We start from the raw sequence: 27,471 nt of genomic DNA, 5'->3' as shown, positions 1-27,471 counted from the left end.
GCACTCGGTAAATGCTTTCTGAATGAATGACACACACCAGAGGTAATCCACACAAAGTATTGGTAATTTATTTCCCTTTTAGCCCTGGGGTCAGTACATAGATGGCTTCTCTTCACCCTTTGGGTTGACAATTTTCTCCAGGTTGCTGCTAATGATATGATAAAGCTCAGCCTGAAAGAAGGCCAGAAGGACAGCAGTCAGGTTCTTGGCTCTCCCTCTGTACCCCCTCATCCAAATCCCTTGGGGGCTTACTCCATACTCACATAGAAGGCCCTTAGGTCCAGCACCATGGCCCTGAGCTCCCTATAGGCTGCCTCATCTCGCTCGTGCACCAAGGCCCGGTAATCCATCTGGGATGTGGAAGGCAAAGCTGAGTCAGGAGGTTGAGACATAGTCTGGTTTCCTCATACAGGGAATAGGTAACTTGAGGATGAGCCCTTAGCACAAGAAACGGGATTCCCACAGTGCCAAACAAAAAAAAGGGGTCAATATTTTTGAAACCCAAATCCGTTTCCTACGCAATGTTTTTACCTTAATATTCCCCATACTGGGAAGGTCACAAACAAGACAAAGAGGACTTCTATCTCCCTTTCCTCACCCTCCCAGCTGCCAGCCTCAGCTGAAAGGCTAGTAGACAATATACTCACTACATGGGTCTCCTTAGAGGCCTTGGCCACAGCATCCCCACGTTCTGAGAAGTACCTGCCAGAAGCAAGGGGAGTAACCATAAGAATGGGCATTCAGAGAGATATATTCCCTCAGACCCTCCCCAAAGCCCCCCATCATCCTAATGGGACTGCCTAGCTTTGGGAGTCCCAAAAATGTCCCCATAGCCGCTCCCCTACTCCCCATCCCCCATGGTGGCCTTCTTGCTGCCCTCACTTGGAAATGGTTGTCTGGAAGGCTTCTACTTTGGTCTTGACTGCATTCACCCTCTCCAGCACCTTCTCCTGTGGTGACAAAAGAGATGGGAGGCAAAGAAAACACTTCATCTCCTCCCGTCTTCACTCATCATCTTCCTCCTCCTCTCAGTTATGTCTAGCTCCTATCCCTTACTCTCCAAGTCTCTCCCAGGTCTTAATGTCTTCATACACCCTTTTCTTACCTGGATTGCTACCCCAAAGTCATTTCCATCCTCAATCTTGGGGATCAGGTGCTGGATCCACGTGATCACCTGCATGAAGAGGTATCATGTCGGAATCATTCAACAAACTTACTGGGTTCTTCCTATTTCTGCTATTTCATAATAATGACTATATTTAATTGAGTATTTATTATGTGCTAAGCACTGTGTTATGTATTATACATCTCATTTAATCTTTCAAGTTATATATTCTTTTTTTAAAAAACTGCTTTATTTATTTATTTATTTATTTATTTATTTTTAATCCTCACCCAAGGATATTTTTCCATTGGTATTTAGAGAGAGTGGAAGAAAGAGGGAAAGACAGAGAGAAATATCGATGTGAGAGAAACACATCGATTGGTTGCCTCCTAAACACACAGTGACCAGGGCTCAGGCCAGGGAGAAGCCTGCAACTGAGGTACGGGCCCTTGACCGGAATCGAACCCAGGACCCTTTGGTCCGCAGTCTGATGCTCTATTCACTGAGCCAAACCGTCGAGGGCTCAAGTTATATATTCTTATTATACCCACTTAACAGATGAAAAAATGGAACCATAGAACATCTAAATGACTTACTTAAGATAACCAGCTAGGTAAGTGATAGAGTCATGATTTGAATCCAGGCAGTTTTCCTCTAGGGCCCAAACTCTTAAATCAACTCACTATATTATAGCATCTGCACTATCCACCTGGTATAGCAGTGAGCTCTGAGGTTATGGAGGTGAATATAGCACGGTCTTTGATTTCAGGGATACCACTGTGATATGAGAGGTCTAGCAGAACAAAAGGTATCTAAACCCATGTCACAGAAGGAAGTTTCCTATTTCAGGAATAGGTTCCTGAAGGAAGGACTTGCATTTCTGAAGGACACCAGGGCCTGGCCTGGCTTGTCTTCTCTATTTCTCTCAGTTCCCAGGCTTACCAGAATACATTTTTCTTTGAGAGTCCAGACTTCTGGCTTAACCAGGGCAAGCAGGGCCAGGAGCTTCTCATTCCCAGGGAGAAAGCCGCACTTAGGGACTGTGAAAAAGAAGGGATTTAGGCCCCTTTTTATCCAGCAGTATTGTGCCATTTCCCTTTCCCTAGCTACCCGTTCTTCTCTTACCTTCTTTCTTCTCCTGCTTATCTGTTTCCATCTAAAGTAGAAAGGGTGAAAGTAGCTTCAGAAAAGTCATGGAGATTAGAGAGCCATCATCTGCACATAGTCTAAACCCTACACCCTGAGTGCCTCACCTCATCATCTTTGGGTGGAGGGTCTGGAATAGGGATGTCCAGTGAGGCTCGGAGAGAGGTCAGGTCAGCCACATTGAGGGAGTCCTCCTGCACAAAGCTTACTGTCAGGGGCTGCCCGACCTTCCCTCCACACATCCCACCTGCCCTCTCCCTCCCAACCTAGGCTCAGGCCTCACACCATCCTAAAGTTCCCAGTCCACCACTCACAACTGTTCTCTACATGCTGAGCCCAGGTTTTAGTTAGAGAGGGTGGGTGGAGAGGGCAGAGGTCATGGGATGGAGCCAAAGGGGTCCATACTACTCACTTGCAAGAGCTGACTCAGGTGTATGATCTTCTGTGGCAAGAATCTGTAGAGGAATTCCTCAGCCTGTGGATTATATTGCAAGGGTGGGGAATCACAGAAAACACTCAATGAGATGTCTGAGAAGTGGGACTGAATCCAAGACCTACAAATGAGGAAACTGAAGTCCTGAAAAGTGAAGGGACTTGCCCAACTGGGAAGTGGCAGATCCAAGGTTAGGGCTGTGGTATTCCAGATCCAAGGTTAGGGCTGTGGTATTCACAGCATCTCCCTCCACACCAAAAGAGGAGAGAGAAGTGGCAGAAATGGGGACAATATTAAAAGACATCAAATTAGAGGTAGAGATCAATTAGGAGCTTATCTTGGGTGAAGGCTCGATAAGGGAAGTAGGGCCCACGTCTAGGGTGGGTTTGGGGGTCACTCTGAAAGGTTGTGATCCTTAAGCATCGACCTAAGATTCTGGGTCAAATAGCTTGAATCCAGAAGACTTACCTCCTGGAAAAGATTTTGCCTGAAGACATCCACCTGCATAGAGAGCAGTACCCGAATGTTGGTTAAGGGTCTCAATTATCAACAGTAAGATCCCATCCCCAATTAAATGCCCTCCAACGTGGCTCTGGCCTTTCCCACCACAAGCCAGATTTCCTTGGAAGTCCTTGCTCAGTGCAGAGACCGGCCAGAGGGCAGGAATCTGGGAATCCCCGGGCAGAAGTGAAAGCACTAAAGAGAGAGGTTGGGGTGGTTCTCCGGCACGGCCTTGGTCCCCTGGAACACCCAGCTTCGCCTCTATCCAGGAGGGCTCCCCGGCCCCCTCCTAGCTTCCCGGTCCACATTACCTGTTTGCGGGCTTCCCCGCTCAGGCGCACCCCACAAGGCTTGGCCATGCTGCTCCAGTTGCTAAATCTCTGGTCTCTGGGCTCGACTCCTGGGCTTTCGCTTTCACTCCCCACGTCCAGGCCCGCCCCCCTTAACCCCACCCCCTTCCTTTTTTCCCCCCTCCCCCTGGCAGGCCGCCAACCGTAGGGAGCCCCTGAGCCATACTCAGCCAGTTGAGACTAGGAGAGGCGGTGCTGACTCGGTTACGAGGCCAGGGGAGGTCCGAGGGAGGAGCTAGGGCGAGCGGAACCGCGAACACCGAACCGGGGCGGTCCCTCCCGAGAAGGGGCGGGGCTTACAGGAAGTCAGTGTTGGAATGACAGGTGGGAAGCGGGTGTTCAGAGGTGCGGCTGCCCCTAGAAGGCGCGACTGTGAGAAGAGACCGGACCGGCATCAGAGCTTTGGAAGAAGTAGGAGGGAGGGCCCGGACCTGGGGCACGCTAGCAGGCTATGAAGGGGAGCAGGCGTGGGGCTCCCTGCCTTCAGCACCGACTGGAGGAGACTCGCTGGAGCCCGGCCCAGGCGCAGAGCGGGACTTCCCCCGTGGAGACCGGAGCCAGGCCTCCTGGTCCGGATAGGGAGGAAGGCTTTGAGGGAAATGAGGTACCCCCGCCCCTTTGGCTGTCCGGAAAGGGGCGGGCCAGCCTGGAGGAAGGCGGGGAATAACGCCAGCGCGGGGTTAAAAGTAGAGACGCCCTAGGGGAGGAGCCAGGGACCATTTACCCTCCTCATTGGCTAGGAGCAAGTCTCCCTTGTTGGCCACGCCCCATCACTTCATGACCCCGCCCTTTCCTAACCTTAACCACCGCCTCTTCCTCTGACACTGGTGACAGTCCCGCCCTCTATTCTAGTGCTTCCTGTTCCCGACTAATCCTGGCTGGGGGCCGGGGGCCCTAGAGTGACCGTGGCCTGAGTGACCCGGGAAGGCTGCGCGGACATCAGGCCGGAGGGGCGGCGCTCGGGCCACGCGCAGCCCGTGCGGGTCCCGGCGGGCCGCGGGGCTGGGACTGACTGCTGTCTCGGGATGCCAGGCGAGGAGGAGGAGCGGGCCTTCCTGGCTGCCCGCGAGGAGCTGGCTAGCGCCTTAAGGAAGGATTCCGGGCAGGCGTTTTCCGTGGAGCAGCTCTGGCCGCTACTGGTCACCTCTCTGCCGCCATCCGCCCGCTACCAGCAGCTGGACGCCGCACGCCTGGTCCGCTGCAATGCTCACGGAGAGGTGAGGCCGGGCACCGCTGGGGCGGGGGACAGAGAATCTGAGCCCGAGCTAGCCGCTCACAGCTCTCTGCTCTATGACTGCTCTCAGCCCCAAACCTACCTCAGCACCCTTTCCACGGCCCTGAACATCCTAGAGAAATATGGCCGCAACCTCCTCAGCCCTCAGAGACCACGGTACTGGCGCGGGGTCAAGTTTAATAACCCGGTCTTTCGAAGTACGGTGGATGCTGTGCAGGTGAAGCCCCTGGAGTCCCTTATAGGAGAAGGGAATTTGGCTTGGGTTCGGGGGGTGGGTGGCTAGAAAGGGCCTGAGCAGAATGGGAAGGGGTGCAGCCCTATTGGGAAGAGGGCCTGCTGGGTGTTGACTGATGGTGAATGTGTGGCAGGGGGGCCGGGATGTTCTGCGATTGTATGGCTACACAAAGGAGCAGCCGGATGGGTTGAGCTTCCCTGAGGGGCAAGAAGATCCAGATGAGCACCAAGTTGCTACCGTCACACTGGAAGTACTGTTACTTCGGACTGAGCTCAGTCTGCTGTTACAGGTGAGGTGTCTCTGGTCTTGAGGGTTTAAGCACCAGGGCGGGGAGGATCTGCCGAACTCCAAAGCCAGCCTAGGGATTCCCAGGCTACTAAGCCCTGGGCATAGTCTCCTCAGCAACGTGGGAGCTCCCCTTACTGTTCTTGGTGTGAATGTTGGGGGACCAGGTCTCAGAGGGAGGGCCTTGTTCTAGGGCTGTAGGTGGGAACTCTTCTTCTCTTGTTTGCAGAATACTCATCCAAGACAGCACGCACTGGAGCAGCTGCTGAACGACCAGGCTGAAGATGATGCAAGGAAGGCAGGAATGGGGCTCTGGGGCCTGGTGAACCAAGTGGACAGGGGTTGGGGACTCTCCAAACCCTTGCCCACTCCCTGCCCTTTTTCCTCAGATGCTACAGCTCTCAGAGTTTGCCCCCCTACTGAGAGAGATTGCTCCTGGCCCCCTCATCACACCCTCTGCCCCAGGTATTATTGGTCCTATCTTGGGAGGGGCAGGGGTAGTAGACCGTATTGATGGAAATTTGGAGCCCTTCAATGTCTACCTTCTTGGTTATCTTTCTTTTTTTAAAAAAGAGATTAAAATGGTTTCCTTAAGTCCAGATATGTTGAAAAGTAGTCTGTGACTGGTCCCCCCTCCAAAGCACATTCAGATGTAACCTGGCCTTTTTCAGAAAGATGTTCTATGCTTTCTCTCCTGTTTTCCAGGCTCCACTCCTGGTCCTTGCTTCCTCTGTGGTTCTGCCCCAGGCACACTGCACTGCTCAGCCTGTAAACAGGCCTTGTGCCCAGCTTGTGATCGCCTGTTCCATGGGCACCCATCCCGTGCCCATCACCTCCGCCAGACCTGGGCCCCGCACGCTGCCCACTTGACCCCTAGGTGAGAGGCCTTCTCTGCCGAGAGGGAGTGAAATTGAGAGAACTTACAATTATTTGAGGATTTCCTACGTACCATATTCTGTGCTAAAGACTGTTTAATAGAGGGCAAGTAGCTAGTAATTGCCCTCCGGGAGATCACAGACATACATATTAAGCAAGTAGCAGTCACAACAAGATAGATTATCATGGTGTGCAAATAAGAAATAGGAGGGTGCAACCCAGTCTGAAGATCAGCTCCATCAGCTGACAGTATTTTAAGCACCTAGAATGGGTCATGCCCTGTGTTAGGGATCTCTATCAGCAAGATGTAAACTTTAAGCTGTCAGTTAAATGTTTAATAGGCTCTGGGTATGGGAGTGTTCCAGATCGAACAAAATGTGCAAAGGCGAGAGCCATGTATCATCATGCAGGGAATAAGGGATGCCCAGGGTGGGGGACCCAAGCACCAGGGGACCCCCCTCCTCAGCAGGCCGTGTCTGCTTTTTCCATTGCAGCTTACCTGCCTCAGTTCCACCACTGCCCCAGCTAACCTCCTTGCTGGCCCTCGGAGACAACTCTCTTTCGTCCCCTGATCCTGCAAGTGCCCGTCTGTCCTGGCACTGTGCCACCTGTTCCATGCTAAATAAACCTTGGGCCGTGCTCTGTGAGGCCTGTGATCGGCCCAGAGGCTGTAAGGGGTTGGGGCTGGAGATCGAAGGTCCCCAAGGAGCTGGAGGCCTAGAACCTGAACTTGCACGGGGTCACTGGGCCTGTCAGAGCTGCACCTTTGAGAATGAGGCGGCGGCTGTGCTGTGTGCCATGTGTGAACGACCTCGGCTGGCTCAGCCTCCTAGCTTGGTGGTGGAGTCTCAGGATGGTGGCATTTGCCTGAAGCCCCTTCAGGTAACCTGTTCCTGGCTTTCCAAGCTCTTCATTTGCACCTGTTACCATAAGCCGTTCTCTACCCCTTCATCCCCGGTTTTCCATCAGTTTCCCCATGTCTTCCAACCCGCTCCCTACATTTCCATCTTGAGCCTCAGCCAACTTTCAATGGGATAATTCTTTCTGCCTTCCCAGCAAAGAGACACTTTGCTCTCCTCTGCCCAGACTGCAACCTGGTACTGTACTCACTGCACCTTCTGCAATTCGGGCCCCGGCTGGGTGTGTGCTATGTGTCACCGGACCAGCAGCCCCATCCCAGCAAAGCACGCCTCCCAGCCCAATGCCAGCTCTTTGGAAGAGCAGCTCCCCAATCCAGAGCCTCTACGCCGCCTCAGTGCCCCTCTGCCCAGTTCCTGTGGGGACCCTGAGAAGCAGCGCCAAGACAGGATGCGGGAGGAAGGTCGTCAGCTGGTGATCAAGATCCGGGTGAGGATTTGGGCCTGGGATGAGGTGGGGCTGAGCTAGTGGGGGAAGGAGAGGCTGCAGTCATATAATATGAATTCTTATAAATCTGGTGATTGTTAGCCACAGCTACTTGTTATTGAACACTTCCCATATGACAGGTGTCATGCTTAGCTCCGCTCACATGATCATAGTCTGAGCTCAACCACTGTCCGCGCTTTGGTGCTGTCTGAGGGTGGATGGAGGGCACCTTCCTGATGGCCCTCTGTCTGGGTGGACTGTGCCTCAGGAAGGAGAAGCCGCAGGCGCCTGTCCAGAGGAGGTCTTCTCAGCTCTGCAGTACTCTGGCACCGAGGTGCCCTTGCAGTGGCTGCGCTCAGAGCTGCCCTACGTGCTGGAGATGGTGGCCGAACTGGCTGGACAACAGGACCCTGGGCTAGGTGCCTTTTCCTGTCAGGAGGCCCAGAAAGCCTGGCTGGATCGTCATGGCAACCTTGATGAAGCTGTGGAAGAGTGTGTGAGAGTCCGGCGCAGGAAGGTACCAGCTGTGCTGGAAGTGGGATAGGGTTGAAGGTTGTGGGTCAGAGCCTCTCATATTCTCTCCTTTGCTTGCTTTTTCCCTCTTTATTCCTCCTCTCCACTCCCAACTCTCAGGTGCAGGAGCTCCGATCCCTGGGCTTTGGGCCTGAGGAGGGGTCTCTTCAAGCATTGTTCCAACACGGGGGTGATGTGACTCGGGCCCTGACTGAGCTACAGCGTCAACGCTTAGAGCCCTTCCATCAGCGCCTCTGGGACAGTGGCCCGGAGCCCACCCCTTCATGGGACAGTTCAGATAAGCAGGTGCTGGGAGGAGGTGAAGAGACACATGGAGGGGGAGAGGGAAGGCTGAAGGATAGGAGCCTTGGGTCTGACGGCCACTTCTTCCCTCTCCACCTGAATCATATTGCAGAGCCTGGTCAGACGACTTTTGGCAGTCTACACACTCCCCAGCTGGGGCCGGGCCGAGCTGGCGCTGGCGCTGCTGCAGGAGACACCCAGGAACTATGAATTAGGGGACGTGGTAGAAGCTGTGAGGCAGAGCCAAGATCGGGCCTTTCTGCGTCGCTTGCTTGCCCAAGAATGTGCTGTGTGTGGTTGGACCCTGCCCCGCAACCGGGTAAGCCTGTCACACTGAACCTGGCCTCAGAATGACTCTTATTCCCTTTAGACCCCCCGCTCTACTCCAGCCTGTCTCTGACCGTCTTTTGCTCTGCAGTTGCCCATGAGCCCCTGAAAGCTTCTGGGAAGGGGAGGGCAAAAATAGGCTGCCTCTCCCAACCCCCGTTTTTTAATGTCCTGTTATGGAAAATTTCAAACATACAATGGTAGAGAAAATTGTATCACAGATTTACTTCTCTCTCTCTTTTTTTTTTTTTTTATAGATTTTTTTAAATGTATTTTATTGATTTTTTACAGAGAGGAAGGGAGAGAGATAGAGTTAGAAACATCGATGAGAGAGAAACATCGATCAGCTGCCTCCTGCACCCCCCCCACTGGGGATGTGCCCGCAACCAAGGTACATGCCCTTGACCGGAATCGAACCCGGGACCTTTCAGTCCGCAGGCCGACGCTCTATCCACTGAGCCAAACCAGTTTCGGCGTATCACAGATTTTCTTCTCCACTCTCCACCATATATATTCATCACTAGGCTTCAGCAATTATAAATGTATAGCCAATGTTTATTTCACCTCCACACACAGAGGATTATTTTGAAGCAAATCTCAGGCATCATATGGTTTATCTGCTAATATTTCAGTATGTATCTCTAAAATATAAAATGCTTTGAAAACATAGCCACAAATACCATGTCACATCCAAAAAGTTTACAGTAATTCTTTGATATCATCATCAAATATCCATTTTGGCCCTGGCCTGTTTTTCTCGGTGGTTAGAGCAGGCGTCCTCAAACTACGGCCCGCAGGCCACATGCGGGTGTTTTTGCCGTTTTGTTTTTTTACTTCAAAATAAGATATGTGCAGTGTGCATAGGAATTTGTTCATAGTTTTTTTTAAACTATAGTCCAGCCCTCCAACGGTCTGAGGGACAGTGAACTGGCCCCCTGTTTAAAAAGTTTGAGAACCCCTGGGTTAGAGCATCGGCCTACAAACCTAGGGGTCACAGGTTTGATTCCCAGTCAGGTCAAGGGCACATACCAGTCAAAGGCACATACCAGTCAAAGGCACAGACCTTGTACCTTGTACCTCAGTTACAGGTTCCATACTGGAGGCATTTGTGGGAGACAACCAATCAATGTGTCCCTCACGTTGATGTTCCTCTCCCCCCCCCCCCCCCTCTCTCCTTCTTTTTCCCTCTCCCTCTCCCTCTGTCCCTCCGTCTTTTCTCCCTTCCACTCTCTCTAGAAATCAATGGAAAAAATATCCTTGGGTGAGGATTAAAAAAACAATTATATATATAAAAGGCTAACATGCTAAGTGTCCATCCGGTAATGACGTCATGTAGCAATGCCCGGCTTCTCCCTAGGGACTGCTTCCTCTCCCTAGCGATGACTAGCCTCCTTGCAGTTTCTTCAGCCCAGGAATACGACTTGCTTTAAGCCAGGTGGACACATTTCTCACTGTAACCAAATGTCTGTGAAGTGTTTTCCCATGCCTCATCTCATTTGATCCTCACAGAAGTCCTGGAGTAGGTAGATAGGAGACTTGGTGGAATCCTATTTTCTTTTCATTAGCCAGAAAACGGAGATTTAGAAAGTTTAGAAACTTGACCGGACTGGAAAGTAAGAAATGGTGGACCTTGGAAATGACTTCAGGTTGTCTCACTGTGCAGAATATAGTCAAACACTGCTGCAGTTAAATATTTTACCCTTTGTTCTCCCTGCGTGATCTACAATAATAATCTGCTTTGTGTTGATATTTACTGCTGTGTTGCTGACAATTACCTGAAAGAGAAGTTAGGGTGCTTCACTGGACTGGAAAAAGTTTAACTAAATCAGAAAGCAGGTCTAATTAAGCAAATTTATTCTATATCTATAAAAGGCTAAGTTGACTTGCACATGCATAATACATATAAAGCTCTCACTGGTGCCAATCGCACGCGTGTGTTTTGATCTGTCATTGTTGATCGTGAATTTGTTTGACACTTCTATTATAGAGAAAGGGCAAATAGTGATATTAAAATATTTCTTCTAATTAATTTCCTTTCAATGTGCACAAATCCGTACACCAGGCCACTAGTAATAAAATAAATTAACAGGAGTAACTTTTAAAAAAAATCCATTTTGTAGAAAAAGGCCCCTTCTCGTCTCCTGAGCCCCCACTTATTTTAGGTGAAAACTGGCAGTTCTTTAGCTAAATACAGTCCAATTTAGTTAGGTTCACTCGGTATATTTGTTGTTTTGTTTTTACTCTATTTTAAAATAACAGTGTATATATAAAATAATTGTAGATTCACAGGAAGTTATAAACATAGTACAGAGTCCTCTGTGCTCTTCACTCACCTTACCCCCATGATGACTTCTGGTGTAATTATAGTACAAGATGAAGTCCAAGAAATAGACATGTATACATTGTTAGCTAGACTGCAGACCTAGTTAGTGTTTTCCATGGATGTGTGTTTGTATGTGGTTCTGTGCTATTTTCACCCATGTCGAGATTCATGTAACCACCACCACCACCACAATTCCAGGTACAGGCTGTTCCATCACCACAAAGAAACTCCCTCATGCTGCCCTTGGGTAGTTGTATGTATACAACTTCTTCCCTTTCTCCTGTTACCTGGCAATCACTGGTCTGTTCTCCATCTCAGTCATTTTGTCATTTCAAGATTATTTGTGTGTTAGCTTTTTTAAAAATGTTTTTGTTAATTATCACCCGAGGATATTTTTCCCTTTGAATTTTTAGGGAGAATGGAAGGGAGGGGGAGAGACAGAGAGAAACATTGACGTGAGAGAGAGACATCTATTGGTTGCCTCCTGCAGCACCCTGACCCAGGGCTGGGGACCAAGCCTGCAACTGAGGTAAATGCCCTTACTGGAATCAAAACGGGGGCCTTTCAGTCCGTGGGCCGACACTCTATCCACTGAGACAAACCAGCTAGGACTAGGGCTTTTTAATGTTTTTATTGACTTAGAGGAAAAGGAAAGGAGAGGGAGAGAGAAATAGAAACATCGATGAGAGAGAAACATCGATCGACTGCCTCCTGCATGCCCACACTGGGAATTAGACTCCAAACCGGGCATATGCCCTGACCTGGAATTGAACCAGCAACCTCTTTGTGCATGGGACGATGCTCAACCAACTTGAGTCACACTGGCTGGGCATATGTGTCAGCTTTTAATTGATGTGACTGCCTTTAGAAGACGTTGGTTAATTTACCTTAGGTTTACCATTGTCTGTTTTCCTCCACCTGACAGTCTTCAGACATTTAGGTTGCCTGCCTGGCACTTGTTGGCATATGAGGTTGCTACCCCTGCTCAGTTGTTAACTAGTGGTTTCTCAGTGAACACCTGGCTACTTCCCCTTCCCCAGGCTGGCAGCTGTGGCTTCTGACCCCTTTCTCTCCCCGCTCACCCTCTAGATGCAGGCTCTGACTTCCTGTGAATGCACCATCTGTCCTGACTGCTTCCGTCAGCACTTCACCATCGCCTTGAAGGAGAAGCACATCACCGACATGGTGTGCCCTGCCTGTGGCCGCCCGGACCTTTCCGATGACACACAGTTGCTCAGCTACTTCTCTACTCTTGACATCCAGGTACTGCAGATTCTGGGACTCAGGGTGCCCTGGGCTCTGAATAGGAACCCTGCCCACCCACCACTTCTGCATTCTGTCCCCAGCTTCGAGAGAGCCTGGAGCCGGATGCCTATGCCCTGTTCCATAAGAAGCTGACGGAGGCTGTGCTCATGCGGGACCCCAAGTTCTTGTGGTGTGCCCAGGCAAGTGGCCTGCCCAGCAGAGCTGACTGGAGGGTCAGGGGTGGTGCCAAGCCAGGCCTCGGATAGCTTTATGCTCTTGCACCCACAGTGCTCCTTTGGCTTCATATACGAGCGTGAGCAGCTGGAGGCAACATGTCCCCAGTGTCGCCAGACCTTCTGTGTACGCTGTAAGCGCCAGGTGAGGCACATCCATCCTTCCAGAAATACTTGCTGAACTGCTGGAGGTACTCTGTTAGGCTCGGGGGATCCTGGAGAACAGAACAGACATGAGCTCTGGGCTCAGAGTGCTTACAGACTAGGAAGGAGGAAGAGTGAGAGAAGGAAGGATGAGGGAGATAGAAGAAGCAGCCTGAGGGGGGAAGAAGGATGAAAGGGGAGGAAAGATGAAGGAGGGAGGAGGGGTGAAAGGTAAGGTAAAGGAGGAAGGGTGGCAATGAGGGAGGGAAGGAAAGAAAATGAAGGAACCCCCTGGCAATGGGCAAGGAGACACCTGATTGGTGGTGTTGCTCTTATATCAATCAGGGGCAAAGCAGATGTACAGTCCTTAGTTCATCCTAGCTTGATGCCTGTGTCGGTGGCCAGAGCTGTTTCATGCCTGAGGCACATAAAAAAAAAAAGAAAGAAAATGAAGGAGGGAGAAAGAGCATAATTATACAAGGGCATAAGTTCTCTGAAGAAAACAAACAGGAATCTGAGATTAGGAATAATGGAATGGACCTACTTAGGATAGAGAGGCCAAGTCTACTCTAAAATGGTGTAATTTAAGCTCAGGCCTGAAAATGAAGAGGAAGTCAACTATGCAAAGATTATTTGAGACAGAAAGAACAACACATGGGAAGGCCAATGTCAGAAGAAAGTGTGTGGTTGGAGCCTCAAGAGCAGGGGTGAGAGTGGCAGGCAGTCGGAGAGGAGCTAGCTGCCAGGTCAGGAGAGGCCTGGGGCCAAGTGAGGAAGGTATTTGCTTTTCATCCTAAGGCCAAGCAAGGGGTGATACGAGTTCATTTACCTTTTAAAAACTAATATTTGATACCAAAAAATTGCATCGATATTATGAGACACAATAAAATAAACCCCTGAGCTCTGACTGCATAGCTCGGTTGGTTGGTTGGAGTGTTATCCTGATACGCCAAGGTTGTGGGTTCGATCCCTGGTCAGGGCACATGCAAGAGTCAGCCAATGAGTGCATAAATAAGTAGAATAACAAATCAGTGTTTCTCTCTCTAAAATCAATAATTTAAAACAAAACAAAAAACCTTGAGATCCTACCATCAAACCTCAAAACTAGGACACTCCTAATTCTGTTGAAGCTGCCTGACTTACACTGTCTTTTTTTTGGTCTTTTTTCTTTTCGAAGAGTTTAGAGACAGTCTTTAGAATATTTTGTTGATTTCTCTTTTTTCAGTGTATTTTTATTGATTTCAGAGAGGGAGAGAGAGAGAGAAACATCAATGATGAGAGGGGGAAAAAAATCATTGATAGGCTGCCCCCTGCATGCCCCTCACTGGGGATCAAGCCCGCAACCCAGGCATGTGCCCTTAACCTGAATTGAACCCGGGACCCTTCAGTTCACAAGCTAAGGCTCTATCCACTGAGCCAAACCAGCTAGAGCTGCCTGACTTAGACTTTCAAAGGCATTTTGACTGCAAGGTTGAAGATGAACCATAGGGAAGTCTTGAGTGGAGGCAGAGAAACTAGTAACCGAGGCAAGTAATTGAAGCAAGACCGGACCTGGCCCAGAGGAAGATGGTCACAGTAGGGATGAAGAGAAAGGTCAGGGTTGTGAATAGACATGGTTGCAATGTTAGCTCGGCTTGGGTGTTGGAAACAAGATTGCTGGTGAATCTGGTGATATGAGGACATGAAAGCACCAAGGCTGGCCTCTCAGTTTAGGATTAGAGCAAATGGTGAATGGCAGTGCCATAAACTAAGCCCGGACACGATATGAGTAGAAGGGCCAGCAAGAAGGGCCTAGGAGCTCCCAAGTGACTCTTGGTTTCCTTCTCGCAGTGGGAGGAGCAGCACCGGGGCCGGAGCTGTGAGGATTTCCAGAACTGGAAACGCAACAATGACCCGGAATACCAGGCCCAGGGCCTGGCGATGTACCTTCAGGAAAATGGCATTGGTAAGGCTGCCCCACTAGCCCTCTGTGCCCAGTAATTATCGTTGCCAGTGGCTCTCTTCCTGGAAGCCTTGAGGAGCAGTGGCAGCCCTAGCCCTGACCTGCTGTCCCTTGCAGACTGCCCCAAGTGCAAGTTCTCGTACGCACTGGCCCGAGGAGGCTGCATGCACTTTCACTGCACCCAATGCCGCCATCAGTTCTGCAGTGGATGCTACAATACCTTTTACGCCAAGAATGTGAGCCTAGAGAATGGGGGTGGAAGGGATAAAAGGGTAGGGGGCTGCCAATGGGTATGAGGCATAGAGGCCACTGAGGAGCAGCCCAGGGGAAGAGAAGAGGAGGCTGGTGGGTGTAAATTACCTCTCTCTGTCCCCTTTCCCCTCTGCTTGCTCCAGACCCTCCAGTGTCTCCATCTACCCCCACCCCTACACCCCTCATGCAGGGGTTCCTGAGAGGCCAGGACCCCAAACAGTCTCCAACTTCCCCTCTCCTATCTGGGTTTCCACCAGAAATGTCCAGACCCTAACTGCAGAGTGAAAAAGTCCCTGCACGGACACCATCCCCGAGACTGCCTCTTCTACCTGCGGGACTGGAGTGCTCTCCGGCTCCAGAAGCTGCTACAGGTGAGGGGTGGCCAACCGGGCAGGGTTTGCAGGTTGCCCAGGAGAGGGGGCAGGGCCTAGGATCCAGTGGGCTGGCATCAAGCATAACCTAACACCCTCCATCTGTTCCTTCTCAGGACAATAAGGTCATGTTCAACACAGAGCCCCCAGCGGGGGCCCGGGCAGTCCCTGGAGGTGAGTGTCGGGACAAGCCTTGCAGAGGGGGAGGGGGTGGCTGGGCGCACACTGGGCAGTGCGTAAAGGGGAAACTTCAGCTTCTGAGCTGAAGACTCACCCTGTGCTGACTTCGTGCCCATTGGCGAGTTAACCTCCCTGAGCCTTGATTCTTCCTCTGTAAAACGGGGGTGATATTCACTTTCCAGCTCGGCTATTTTACATGAGGCCACATTAAAGCACCTTGATACTAACTTTCTTCTCCCATTCCCAAAGGTTAATGATTCATTAGTTCAATGGGTACTTACTGGGACTTGCTGGTTGCACTGTCTTAGGTTCCATGAGGGCATCAGAAAGATGTTACATGTGGTTCTGATATATCCTACTTCTTACCATCTACACAGAGGAAGACCTTCACAGAATAAGTTAACTACGCAAGAGCTAAATCACAAAAGAACTGTCTCAGGGAGTATGTGATTATAGGCTAAAAGGCAGCTTGGATAAAAGCAGGGCAAGGTCCCTGCTTCTGTATCAGAGCTGGTCTGCCGTGATGGCATCTCTAAGTACCCCCCCCCCCCCCCACCGCTGTTTGAGCAGGGGCTCCTGTCCCCCCAGCCCCTCCCTGGAGGCTGCCTCCCTTGCTTCCATCCCAGTTCTCCTAAGGCTTGGTTGTCAGTGGCCTTTTCCCAACAAAGGGTCTTTTTCTGCCCTTACCCATAGGTGGCTGCCGAGTGATGGAGCAGAAGGAGGTTCCTAATGGGCTCCGGGACGAAGCTTGTGGCAAGGAGACGCCAGCTGGCTATGCGGGCCTCTGCCAGTAAGTGCCAGGCTGGGAGCATGATGTTGGGGAGCACTGAGGGTGTGCCCAGGCAATGAAGTGGGTCTCTGGGAGCAATAGGTCCTGCAAGGAGTAAGAGGGAGGGGCTCTCTGGACAAGGGCCTGGATAGGTAGCAGCAAGCAATGTGCTCAGGTTGGCATGCATACACAGGTGAAGGTTGTCAGTCTTATTCATCCAAGTATGCCAGTGTCCCATAAGGTGCTGGGCACACACAGTTAACATTAGCCAAACAAGAACAAATATTCCACCCTCTAATCTCCTCAGGGCACACTACAAAGAGTATCTTGTAAGCCTCATCAATGCCCACTCACTGGACCCAGCCACTCTGTATGAGGTGGAGGAGCTGGAGACAGCTGTCGAGCGCTACCTGCATGTGCGCCCACAGCCACTGGCTGGGGAGGATGCCCCTGCCTACCACGCCCGCTTGTTACAGGTGAAGCTTCCCCCACAGCCTCACCTCTGACCCTATGCTCTGAAAGTCCCCTGTCCAGTCTGTGTCAGCTCCAGGCCTCCCTGATTATCATCATCATCATCATCATCTTCTGTCTCTCTCTGCAGAAGCTGATGGAAGAGATACCCTTGGGACAGAGTATACCCCGCAGGAGGAAGTAGCTGAGGGCGAGGGTCCTGATGAGGGTCCCACGCCCTCAGGAACAGCTCCAGCACCAATAAAGAGGCATCTCCTTGCCCAGGCTTCTTGGTGGTCCTTCTTCCTGACCCCACTATCTGGGGGCACCCGGGAAAAAGGGGGGTGAACAGAGCTTTGCTGAAAGGGCCCCTACAGCCCACCGCTTGATCTTCCCTGGACCCAGGACCAGAAAGGAATTGATACCATGGCTGATTTCTGTAGAAAGACCAAAGGTCCCTATCCTCAGAGGTCCTTCCTGTCCAGCCACTTGGCCTGGGCTGATTGCCTCCATCCCTGCTTCTCTTCCTTTCATTAAATTCAGCTGATACTTGAGATCACCTAATAGGTACTAAGCAGGCACCGTCAGGGAACATAGATGCTTAGGTGGTACAGAGCTATCTAGACGCCCTGGGGACATCCGCCCTGGGAACAGACCAGCACACCGCGACCTCCCTGGGGAAGCAGCGTGTCACAGAAATGGACACAAGCGAGGAGTAGCTGAGGGAGGAAGGAGAATGAGCCTGCGCTCTGATGGCTCTTCCTGCATCCGAGATTTTTAGATGCTGCTCCCCCTGGTGGCCACTCATTGCCCTGCAACTCAGGCCACGTGATTTCAGGGAAACGGACCTCCCAGGAGGAGAACTGAAACTTAGGGAGGGGACTGTAGAAACAGGGCGGAGTTATCAGGAAGCTTCCTAGCCTGGAGCTGAGCTGAGGTCAGTTGAGCCCTGGGACAGCCTGCACAGCCGCTCAGGTAAGATCAACCAAGAATTGGTGGTAGCCTGGGTATACAGCTGGAAGGCCCAGCCACATTAGAGGAGGGTGGGGTCCCCCTCTGCTAGACTGAGGGGTAGACTAAAGGCCTGAGAGCTTAGTCTACCCCTAGTCTTCCTGTGAGCCAGGAAGCAGGAGGTTGGCCTGAGTGAGAGACTGACCTGATCAGGGTCTGTGTCCCAAGCTCTACAGGCGAAGGCCCAGAGGACCTGCTGCTGGGTTCAGGGAAGGAGGCTGTTGGTCCAGGGCACTTGGCTCCGTTTGTTTTCTTGCCTCTGGCCCTGCCTACTTGTGCTCTGGCTCCGCCCCCTGCCCCCTGCTCCCTGCCCCACCGGGCAAGCAGTGGGGTGGGGTGGGGTCATAGTACAGGTGAGGACGGTGGGTGAAGAGGGTTGGTGAGGTACCTCTGAAGCAGATACTGCCTCTGCAAAGGTTTAGGGATCTAGAATGAGCCTCTCACCAGGAACAGAACACGAAGGAAATTCTCTCTTCCAAACAGTAGATTCCCGAAAAGTGCTTTTTTAAAAATGTATTGATTTTAGAGAAAGAGGAAAAGAGAGAAGCATCGGTTTGTTGTTCAACTTATTTGTGCATTCATTGGTTGATTGTGTTCTGACAAGGATTGAACCTGCAACTTACGTGTATAGTGACTATGCTCTAACCAACTGAGCTACCCAGCCAGGGCAGATTCCTGAAAAGTCTTAAAATTAAGACCAGTACCTAAGGTTTCCTTCCAGATGTCACAGCTTGGGGTGTTAAAAAAAAAAAAAAAAAAGCATAATTTTTGGTAATTGCCAGTAATGGCAGAAACAAAACTATTTGACCTCAGAGTATTTTGAGCTAGAGAAAAAGATGGATGGGCTCTTTGGGGGCCCTTGCCAGAATACAACCCAAATGGCCAAGACTTCAGCCTATGTTTCCTCCCAAACGGTTGGTTGGTTCTACTGATGCTGCTGCTGCTCTTATTCCCAGGATGGCATCAGGCCGGGCACGCTGCACCCGAAAGCTCCGGAACTGGGTGGTGGAGCAAGTGGAGAGTGGACAGTTCCCAGGGGTGTGCTGGGAAGATGAAGCTAAGACTATGTTCCGGATTCCCTGGAAGCATGCTGGCAAGCAGGACTTCCGGGAGGACCAGGATGCTGCCTTCTTCAAGGTGAGTGGGCCTCCAAGTGAGGGATGGAGTGGACACTGATGCCCAAGGGCTGTGCCTGCCTGAGTGTCAGATAGAGGGGAGAGTAGAGGATTGAACCAGCTACGTGACCGTCAGAGCCCAGTGCAAAATGAAAATGCAAAAATTACTAAGGAATTCCAAGTGGCAACAACGGAGCATAAACCGGCACAGGCCTTCCTGTGCAGCTGCTCAGGCCGCACATCCATGACGCTGGCCCTGGTGGCGTGTTAGCTGCAGTCTGTAACATGCTGCCTCTTTGCACTTTGTCTGTTTCCTAGGCCTGGGCAATATTTAAGGGAAAGTACAAGGAGGGAGACACAGAAGGCCCCGCTATCTGGAAGACTCGTCTGCGCTGTGCTCTCAACAAGAGCCCTGAATTTGAGGAGGTTCCTGAGAATAGCCATAGGGATGGGGCTGAGCCCTACAAGGTGTATCGGCTGCTGCCACCGGGAACCCTCCCTGGTGAGTGTCCCCTAGAACAAGCAGAGTAGGGCGGAAGGATGGAGATGAGCTCCTGGGAGCGTGGTGGGACTCCCTCCAGGCCCCTCAGTCCCAGTTCTACCTTGTCCCTATCCTCAGAGAGCTGCCACTCTGGTAACCTGGTTCCCCTGCCCAGTCTTGCCCATCCTTTCACTGCCTCCTAGCTCTCCCCTGCCCTCTGTCCCCACTTAAGGCTCTGACCTCTCTCTCCCCCTCAACAACATTTCACAGCTTCACCAGCACCACAGAAGTCACCCTCAAAGAGACACCACAGCTCGGTGTCCCCTGAGAGGGAGGAGGATGAGGGCACCGCAAAGAACTGTGTACTCAGTCCTGCCTTGCTTCAGGACCCCCTCAAAAACGTAAGAGCTGGGGGAGGGAACTGGGTGGGCCTGAGGGCAGGACAACACCTGGGGGGGACGGGGGCCAACCATAGATGCCATGTTTGCAGGAGAAGGTGGAGGCCAATGGAGCAGCAGGCCATTCAGACTCTGGGTGCAGCAGCAGCAGCAGCAACAGCAACAGTCCTGAGCCTCAGGAAGGTACCACCTCCGTGCCTCTCCTCCTCCCCCATGCCACACCCTCTGGCCCTTGGACTCCAGTCCCACTCTGAAATGAGTGCCTCTTCTCCCTTCCAGGTGCGGACACAAATGAGGCCCCTTTCCAAGGAGATCAGGTGTCTCTGGAGCTTCTGCCCCCTCCAGACTCAGGTACTTAGCACGTCTAACTATCCCTGCTCACTGTCGCCACAGGGCACCTTCCTGTGGCTATACGTGCATTATCTAATGTCAGGCTTGCAGCAACTTGGCCTCACCTTACCCAGACAGAGGCACTGGTTTCTAGGCAGTGTACCTGGCCAGCTACAGACTCCAAAACAGCTTGCTTCTCAGAAATACCCCCTATCCCTGGAAATCCACTTTTTGAGACATGGATTTCTGTGGAAAGACCAAATCTCTGGGACTTTCTTGTAAACTGTAAGGCCCTGAGCATTAAGCCTTGAGGCCCCAGTGGGAATCTGATTATTGGCTACTCTCCCAAGTGATAGGAAGGACTGACAGGAGGCCCCTTGCTGGTGAGGCTAAGGGGCATGAGGATGAGGAGTGACGGTGCCTTCTCTAAACGCAGTGTAGCTGCTGTTCCCACTCCACAGCCTGCCTTGTCCTCCCCAGCCCTTGCCTGGTTTCCTGTCTGGGCCTCACGTTCCTCAGCAGCAAAACGAGGACATTGGGTTTGCAGGAGCCCCTCTGTGTTTCCCCAGAGCCTATGCTGACAGGTGAATGCACCCTTGGGGAGAGGCACTTGGTGCAGCAGGTCGCTCTCTGTCCACAGACTACTCCCTGATGCTCACCTTCATCTACAATGGGCACGTGGTGGGTGAGGCCCAGGTGCAGAGCCTGGACTGCCGCCTCGTGGCTGAGCCCTCCAGCTCCCAGTGCAGCATGGAGCAAGTGGTATTTCCCAAGCCCAGCCCGCAAGGACCCACCCAACGCCTGCTGAGCCAGCTCGAGAGAGGTGTCCTGGTGGCTAGCAACTCCAGAGGCCTCTTTGTTCAGCGCCTTTGCCCCATCCGCATCTCCTACAGCGCGCCCCAGTTCCCACCTGGTCCAGGCCCACATCTGCTGCCCAGCAACAAGTGTGTGGAGCTCTTCAGAACCGCCCACTTCTGCAGAGGTGAGGTTGCTGCAGCCCAGCTCCTGACCTCCTCCCATTAGTCCTCCCCCTTGCACTTCCTCCAGCAGATCCACCATCACAGTCCATGGGTGGCCCCCTGCACTTGCTGGGTGCACATCCTGTGAGGCCCCGTGCTCAGCCGGGCCAGCTGCCTGGCAGCCTTCCTTCCTTCCTTCCGTCGTCCATGCTGCGGGAGATGAGGCTCGGGCGGAGCCCAGCACAAGAGCATCACAGCTCAGAGAGCACCGTCACATGACGTACACAGTAATTGTGAGAAGGTACGCCGCGCGGCCCTCTCCTACACACACACCGGCACACACACCCACACGTTCAGGAAAGCTGACACGTGTCACTACCACACTCCAGGCATCCCCTCAAATTGCCCCTTTCCCATCCACACTTGGAATTCCATTTCCTGCCTCCATTCAACTCTAAATCTGGCCTTGGAAGTGGGGCCAGGAGTACAGGGACACAGAGAATGAGTGTTTCCTGGGCCATGGGTGCCCTGGCACAGGCAAGCTAGTATGAGCAGACAACCAAGGTGTGTGAGCAGCCAGGGCTGCTGCTGAGAGGACGCTAAGCTCTCAGCAGCGAACATGTCAGGTTGTGCAGAGTCAGCTACCGCTAAGCACTTCCTACTGGAGGAAGGAGTACTTTTTCCTATCTGCGCATGGGTGAGTACCACTTAGTTCCTAGCATTTCTCCTGTAGCTCCTGTTCTGGCCTCATCTCCAAGTGGCCCCCCTGCCACCTCTCTTTCTCCATTATGGTTCCTCCCTGTTCCCTCCCTCCCTGCCTATGGCCCTCTCCCTTCTCTTTTTATTCTTCCAACTCTTGGCCTTCTCTCTTTCAGACTTGGAGATGTACTTACGGGGTCTGGGCCCCCTACCCAAGTTCCAGGTGACACTGAATTTCTTGGAGGAGGACCCTGACCCCAGCCACACCCCACAGAGTCTTATCTCAGTTCAGGTGAGTCCAGGGCAGGGTGAGAATAGCTGCCTGTGTAGGCGAGGAGGTCCAGGAGAAGGGCCCTGGCGTGGGCAGGGGTAGTGGCCGCTCTGCTGTGTTCATGATGCCCTCTTCCCACCTCTTCCGGCACAGATGGAGCAGGCCTTTGCTCGGCATTTACTGGCAGAGCGTCCAGAGGACCAGACAGCCGCTCTGAGCCTGGTGCAGAGCCTGGAAGACCTACCTTCCTCCCCTCTGCTCTGTTCTTCCTCCTATTTTCTCTGAAAGAGACTCATTCTGCACACTGTGGACCTGCCTCCCTCGGTGATAATTCTTAGTGGTTGTCTGTGATGGTTCCGTCCTTCAGCTACTCATGGTGCCTGGCTGGTTTTTAGCCGTTTTTTGTTTGTTTGTTTTAATTTTTGAGATATACCCTCTTTTATCTCTGAGGAACTGAACTGGGAAAGTCTAAATGGTGTGAATTCAGGGAGACCATTTCCTCTTCCCCCAACCCTAAAGCCAAGCACTTTATATTTTCTTTTTAAATCTTCACTAAGGATTTAAAATAAAGTTTTATTGAAAAAGGAATCCCGATCTGATTTGTTTGGAGGATAAGGTCGCAGGGGTCACGGAGATGACCGAGATGTAACTTGCGAGGAGGGCACTTGGGTTTTCTTCCCGCCGACATCCCTGGGCCCCTTTCCTCCCCTCCACCCACAGGTTGTCAGGGAAGCAGTCTGAGCACTGCGGGTTTGCGGCCCAGCTCTGTACCTTCTACCCAGGATTAGGGTCAGGGTCAGCCCCCCAAAGGGACACTGAGCTTACAGCCACTATAGCCAGCAGCTTTACACGAGAAGATCCTGGGCTCCATAGTTCTTCACTAAAGCCGTCTGATTTGGGCCTTACAACAGGCCTAGAGTTGGACTCTAGACTGGAGGTCTGAATGAACAGGAGAACTTGAAGTTGACCTGACACTATGGCCTGAGGCCTTGGGGCCTGCTGGGAGGGGAAATCAGGGAGGAGTTGCTGAACCTTCTGTGCGTAGGGCAGACCAGGCCCTGGTGCCTCTTCTCCCAGCACAGGATGCACTGTCACCCCACTACTGAAGGTACTCCCAAACTGGCTTCCTCACTCCACCTGAGTCCACAAAAGGCAGTCTGGCCAAGACTGCTGTGTCACCAACACTGTTCACAGTTTTGAGGGGTCCAAATAAGCTGACAATCCTTTCCCTCACCCCATGTTTATTTGCCATCAAACTGGACATTTTTTTCTTCACAAGGTCACTTGTCATCCTTCTTCCCTGTGTATAATCAATTCCAGCAGAATAGTTCAGACCTAAATCACCACTTACTGATGGCCATGGCCTCCAGCTTCCCCCTTCCGCACCCGACACTAGATTAGAAGAGAAGGGGCCAGCAGACCAGATTCCTTCCTGTCATGTCACTCATAAGCCTTCAGGGCTCATGTAGCGCCTATGTCAGTGGTCGGCAAACTGCGGCTCTTGAGCCACATGCGGCTCGCGAGCCGCGGTTTGCTGCTCTGTTGACTAATGAGTTTGCCGACCACTGCCTTAGGGAAAAACACTTAAAAAACATTTTAATAATGTACTAATGTCTTTAACTTGAAGTCAAAACTTCTGGGTAAGGGTAATGCCTTACGCAGTGGTCGGCAAACTCATTAGTCAACAGAGCGGCAAACCGCGGCTCGCGAGCCGCATGTGGCTCGAGAGCCGCAGTTTGCCGACCACTGGCCTGTGTGATCAAATCTAGAACCTTGAGGATCTTGCTGGCTCACTTGACAAACTTGAGTGCTGCTTTTGAGTTTTTCTACCTCCTCAGGCCTTCCTTCTCTCCAGTCTTTTCCATCCTCCTCCAGGCATTGAAGAAATCAGGTACTGAGTGCACAGGTGCACAAGCCCTGTTGTGCCCTCAATTTGCTGAATTCCCTCCTGGACCTTTGTACCTGCTACCTCCTTGATTTCCATTTTCTCTCGTACCCCACATCCAACCCATCAGCAAGCCCTGACATGATCCCTTCAAAAGCTGCCCAACTGCTGCTCTTTGCTTTCACCACCAGCACTTGGGAACAAGTCACCATTATCTCATACACTTCTTCCGGTTTCCTTCCACAGCTTCTTTCCTGCTTTTACTCTTGTCCACCCTCAGCCTGTTCTCAACACAAAAGTCTGGTTATGTTACTCCTCTGTTCAAAACCCTCCATCGGCTCTCAACTCAGGTTAAAAGCCCAAACCCTTACCATGGCCTCCACAGTCCTTGTGATGTGGCCGCTCTCCTCTCTAACCTCACCCCTCGCCATTCTCCGCCTCAGTCACTTTGCTCCAGGTTCCCTGAACCCACCAAACACACTTCTGCCCCTGGACCTTTACACTTGCTGGTTCTTTTGTCTAAAATACTCTTCCTTCAGGTAGGCACATGACTTGCCTCCTCTCTTCCCTGAGCACCCACCTAAATAGCACTCTATATTCTCATATGCTGTCTCATTTTTCTTCATAGTACTGACCACTTCACATATTTCTATATGTCAGCTTGCCTAGCTTCTCTCCTTCCTTACTCTTTGAGAACAGGGACTTGTTCTGTTCATTGCTATATTCCCAGTGCCTAAAGGAGCACCTGGCACATTGTAGGCACTTGTTGTGCCCAGCCGGCATGGCTCAGAGGTTGAGCATCAACCTATGAACCAGGAGGAAGTCATGATTCAATTTTCAGTCAGGGCACATGCCTGGGTTGTGTGCTCAGTCCCCAGTGGGGTCATGCAGGAGGCAACCAATCAATGATGCTCTCTCATCATTGATGTTTCTATCTCTCTCCCTCTCCCTTCCTCTCTGGTCAATAAAAATATCCTATCTAATAAAGAGGGAATATGCTAATTGAGCCTCACACCGGCGCAAAGATGGCGGCACTCACAGCCAATAAGGGATATGCTAATTGCCCTGCTCTCAAGGATGGTGGCGCCCACAGCCAATAAGGAGGAAATATACTAATTGACTTCCCCGCCCTCAAAGATGGTGGCGCCCATAGCCAATAAGAGAATATGCTAATTGACTGTCACTCCCTCAAATATGGTGGTGCCAACAGCCACAAGATGGCGGCGCCCAGTCCCCTCAGCCCCACTGGAGCAGCAGGTGCACAGCAAGGGGGCGGGCCTGGCCGCACCATGTGCCTGCCTCTGGAGTCCCCCAGTCTCCTTAGCCCCCCAGCCACCCAGAGCCAGCCCGAGGCACAGGCAAGCCTCAGATGTCAGCTGCCCAGGGCCAGCCCGAGGAGCATGCAAGCCTCGGATGGCAGCTGCCCAGCCGCCCAGGGCCGCCCGAGCCTCAGGTAACCAGGACTGGCCGAGGCTTGCGCTGCCAGCAGTGGTAGCAGCAGAGGTGTGATGGGGCATCATCTCCAACCCCTGAGGGCTCCCAGACTGTGAGAGGGGACGGGGGGCAGGCCGGGTTGAGGGACGCCCCCTCCCCCCAGTGCATGAATTTTCATGCACCAGGCCTCTAGTAAAAAAATAAAATACGGCATAAATACTTGTGGAATGAATGAATGAATGGATGAACAAATTATCTCCTAAACTAGGCTCTAAGCACCTTAAGGGAAGGCATCCCTGTTTTATCATCTTTGTGTCCCAATGTGAACACTTGTGAACAATGACAGCTTATGTAAATGACTGAAACAATTGTAAGTAACTACACTAATAAAAGAAAGATGCAAATTGACCGTACCTTCGGGACACCCACCAGCCAATCAGGAGTGAGTATGCAAATTAACCAAACAAATATGGTGGGTTAATTTGCATACACAGGCACCAAGCAGCTGGGGGCGGGGCGGGATGCCTGCATCGTCGCCATGGGGACGATACAGGTGCCCCAGCCATTCCGGGCCTCTGGGCAGCGTGGGAAGATGGAAAGGCGGCTCTGAGCTGGAGCAAAAGCAGAAAGGCGACTCCAGTCCAGAGCAAAGGCAGTGCTGGCAGCCAGGGGAAGGAAGGCCCATTCTTGCACAAATCTTCGTGCATTGGGCCTCTAGTCTTGTATAAGCCAACTTAGCTGGACACAGTTAAATAGGGATTGGGAACACTGAAAGAGAGCAAAGTCCCTAACCAGGCTGTGACCAAGGAGTGTGTGGTCTGGAGAAAGTCTGTATTGGCCTCCATTGTCTCATTTGTAAAGACAAGGTTTGGCTTAGATTTTGAAAACCCTTTTAGCCTTGACATTCTGTGGTTGTAAGTTTAGGGTAACTGCACAGTCATTTGGCAAATATTTACTGAACTAGGTTCTGGGCACTAATTGAAAACACAAGACCCCAATCTCAGAGCTCCCAGATTGAAAGAGCAAAATAAAATAGGGTCAGCTGGGCTGCAGTAGGAGCTGAGTCATAAAGAGGCCTCGAGTGGAGGCTGGGAAGGGCATCTATCTAAGAAATGGATGTGCAAAGGCAGGAGGCATGGAGACAAGGGATATTTGTAACTAGAACATAACAATTTTACACGAATTGAGACAAATGGCTTTTGGGCGCTGAGAGTGTATCCTGCATCCAACAGAGCTAAAGGTCAGTTCCAGCCAGGAGAACATTTACAACTGGAAAACAGCCAGATCAGGCATGCCCACAAGTTAAACTGTTCAAGTTTAGGAAATGGCACAGCAAGTCCTGTCATTACTTCCTGTGAGATCTGAGTTTTCCTCCCCGTCAACCTGTGGTGACTCCCAGGTCACCTCACACCGTTTCTACCTGCCAGCTCCTCACGATTGGCACAAAGACGGACCAATCAATTGCTGCCTGGTGGGATGTTTGGGGTGGGGGAGGGGGCAAGGTCTAACCGCAGGTCAGCCTCGGAACACAGCCAAGGCTGTAGCCCCAGGCAGCACCTTTCTGGTGGAAATACCCTTGTTACCAGGCTGGATGCAGGAGAGGCTGAGATTTGCTCTCCCCTCATTGGTCGGCCGAAAAGCACCCCGGGGAACCCTTGTTACTAGAGAAGAGAACGAGAGCCCATTGGTCAGGACACCTCACAATGGTCGGGCAGCTCGCAGGTTCTGCCAATTGGTTCGTTTCTGCCCGGGGGGTGGGGGAGGAGGAGGGAGGGCTGTCGCCTCGACCGCAGCCGGCAGCTTGGCGCCCTGGAAGGGGCTCAGCCACGCCGACCCGTTCCCATTGGCTGCTCCGGGGACCACCCTCTTCTGGTGCCGGGAGGTGGGCGGAGCGTCCGAGCGCGTGCGGCTGCGGCGCGACCGAGGCCCGCGGAGGGCGACCCGGGTGAGAGTGTCGCTGCCCGAGCTGAGAGCAAAGGCCCCGGAGCCCGGCATCTCCGCCGAGAGCAGCCGTTTCTCGGCAGCTCTGCATCCCGGACCTGCCCCAGTAAGTTCGAAGCACCGTGCGGCGTGCGAACCCTTCGGGGCCGACGAAGGGAGCATCCCTGTGTATCTAGTCTGCGTGTCCTTGTCCCTGTCCCCTTAATCGTTTATCCATCACGTGTTTATCGGTTCCTTTATTTGGCGTTCGGGGTCCATCTGCTGCCCCACTTGTCCAAATCCTTGTTTCTCTCTGACGGTGCTGGGAAATACTGTGCCCTAAAGAATTCGGATCGAGAGACCAGCGGAGGAGCGGTGAAGACGAGAAGGTGAACCCCGGAGGGACG

At 52.0% G+C, this 27,471-nt stretch overlaps 3 protein-coding genes across 8 annotated transcripts; 2 read left to right on the top strand and 1 right to left on the bottom strand.

The window, feature by feature from the left end:
- Positions 1–46: 46 nt before the first annotated feature.
- Positions 47–3,930, bottom strand: PSME2 (proteasome activator subunit 2; the record flags this gene model as incomplete). Of its 3 annotated transcripts, none has more annotated exons than XM_079768818.1 (11): positions 47–171; positions 264–350; positions 648–702; positions 883–950; positions 1,106–1,174; positions 2,048–2,145; positions 2,231–2,261; positions 2,359–2,445; positions 2,664–2,805; positions 3,153–3,185; positions 3,836–3,930. In XM_079768818.1, 11 exons carry the CDS (start codon positions 3,928–3,930, stop codon positions 91–93), a joined length of 846 nt encoding a protein of 281 aa, XP_079624944.1. In that variant the 3' UTR covers positions 47–90. The 3 variants fall into 3 exon arrangements, with proteins under 3 accessions (XP_079624944.1, XP_079624945.1, XP_079624946.1); XM_079768819.1 differs by lacking the exon at positions 3,836–3,930 and adding an exon at positions 3,497–3,627; XM_079768820.1 differs by lacking the exon at positions 3,836–3,930 and adding an exon at positions 3,497–3,621 and having other exon boundaries at positions 2,664–2,726.
- Positions 3,931–4,001: 71 nt separating this feature from the next.
- On the top strand, positions 4,002–16,903 carry RNF31 (ring finger protein 31). 3 transcript variants are annotated; one of them, XM_079768797.1, is made up of 22 exons: positions 4,002–4,139; positions 4,388–4,752; positions 4,840–4,986; positions 5,138–5,293; positions 5,519–5,587; positions 5,679–5,754; positions 5,995–6,166; positions 6,660–7,047; positions 7,252–7,512; positions 7,778–8,026; positions 8,143–8,328; positions 8,438–8,644; positions 12,065–12,238; positions 12,322–12,420; positions 12,509–12,598; positions 14,428–14,542; positions 14,657–14,775; positions 15,049–15,162; positions 15,279–15,336; positions 16,036–16,132; positions 16,419–16,587; positions 16,713–16,903. In XM_079768797.1, the coding sequence occupies exons 2-22, from the start codon at positions 4,561–4,563 to the stop codon at positions 16,764–16,766; spliced, it is 3,192 nt and encodes a 1,063-aa protein (XP_079624923.1). In that variant the 5' UTR covers positions 4,002–4,139; positions 4,388–4,560; the 3' UTR covers positions 16,767–16,903. The 3 variants fall into 3 exon arrangements, with proteins under 3 accessions (XP_079624923.1, XP_079624921.1, XP_079624922.1); XM_079768795.1 differs by having other exon boundaries at positions 7,222–7,512; XM_079768796.1 differs by lacking the exon at positions 4,002–4,139 and having other exon boundaries at positions 4,149–4,752; positions 7,222–7,512.
- A 31-nt stretch (positions 16,904–16,934) lies between these two features.
- Positions 16,935–22,413, top strand: IRF9 (interferon regulatory factor 9). 2 transcript variants are annotated; one of them, XM_079768817.1, is made up of 9 exons: positions 16,935–17,536; positions 18,529–18,709; positions 19,006–19,189; positions 19,439–19,569; positions 19,659–19,749; positions 19,846–19,917; positions 20,537–20,878; positions 21,731–21,846; positions 21,979–22,413. In XM_079768817.1, exons 2-9 carry the CDS (start codon positions 18,530–18,532, stop codon positions 22,108–22,110), a joined length of 1,248 nt encoding a protein of 415 aa, XP_079624943.1. In that variant the 5' UTR covers positions 16,935–17,536; position 18,529; the 3' UTR covers positions 22,111–22,413. The 2 variants fall into 2 exon arrangements, with proteins under 2 accessions (XP_079624943.1, XP_079624942.1); XM_079768816.1 differs by having other exon boundaries at positions 16,935–18,709.
- The last annotated feature ends 5,058 nt before the right edge of the window (positions 22,414–27,471 follow it).

This window comes from Cnephaeus nilssonii (assembly GCF_951640355.1).
Source record: "Cnephaeus nilssonii genome assembly, chromosome: 4".
NCBI classification, from domain to species: domain Eukaryota; kingdom Metazoa; phylum Chordata; class Mammalia; order Chiroptera; family Vespertilionidae; genus Cnephaeus; species Cnephaeus nilssonii.
This window is presented reverse-complemented; position numbering and strand designations above follow the sequence as displayed.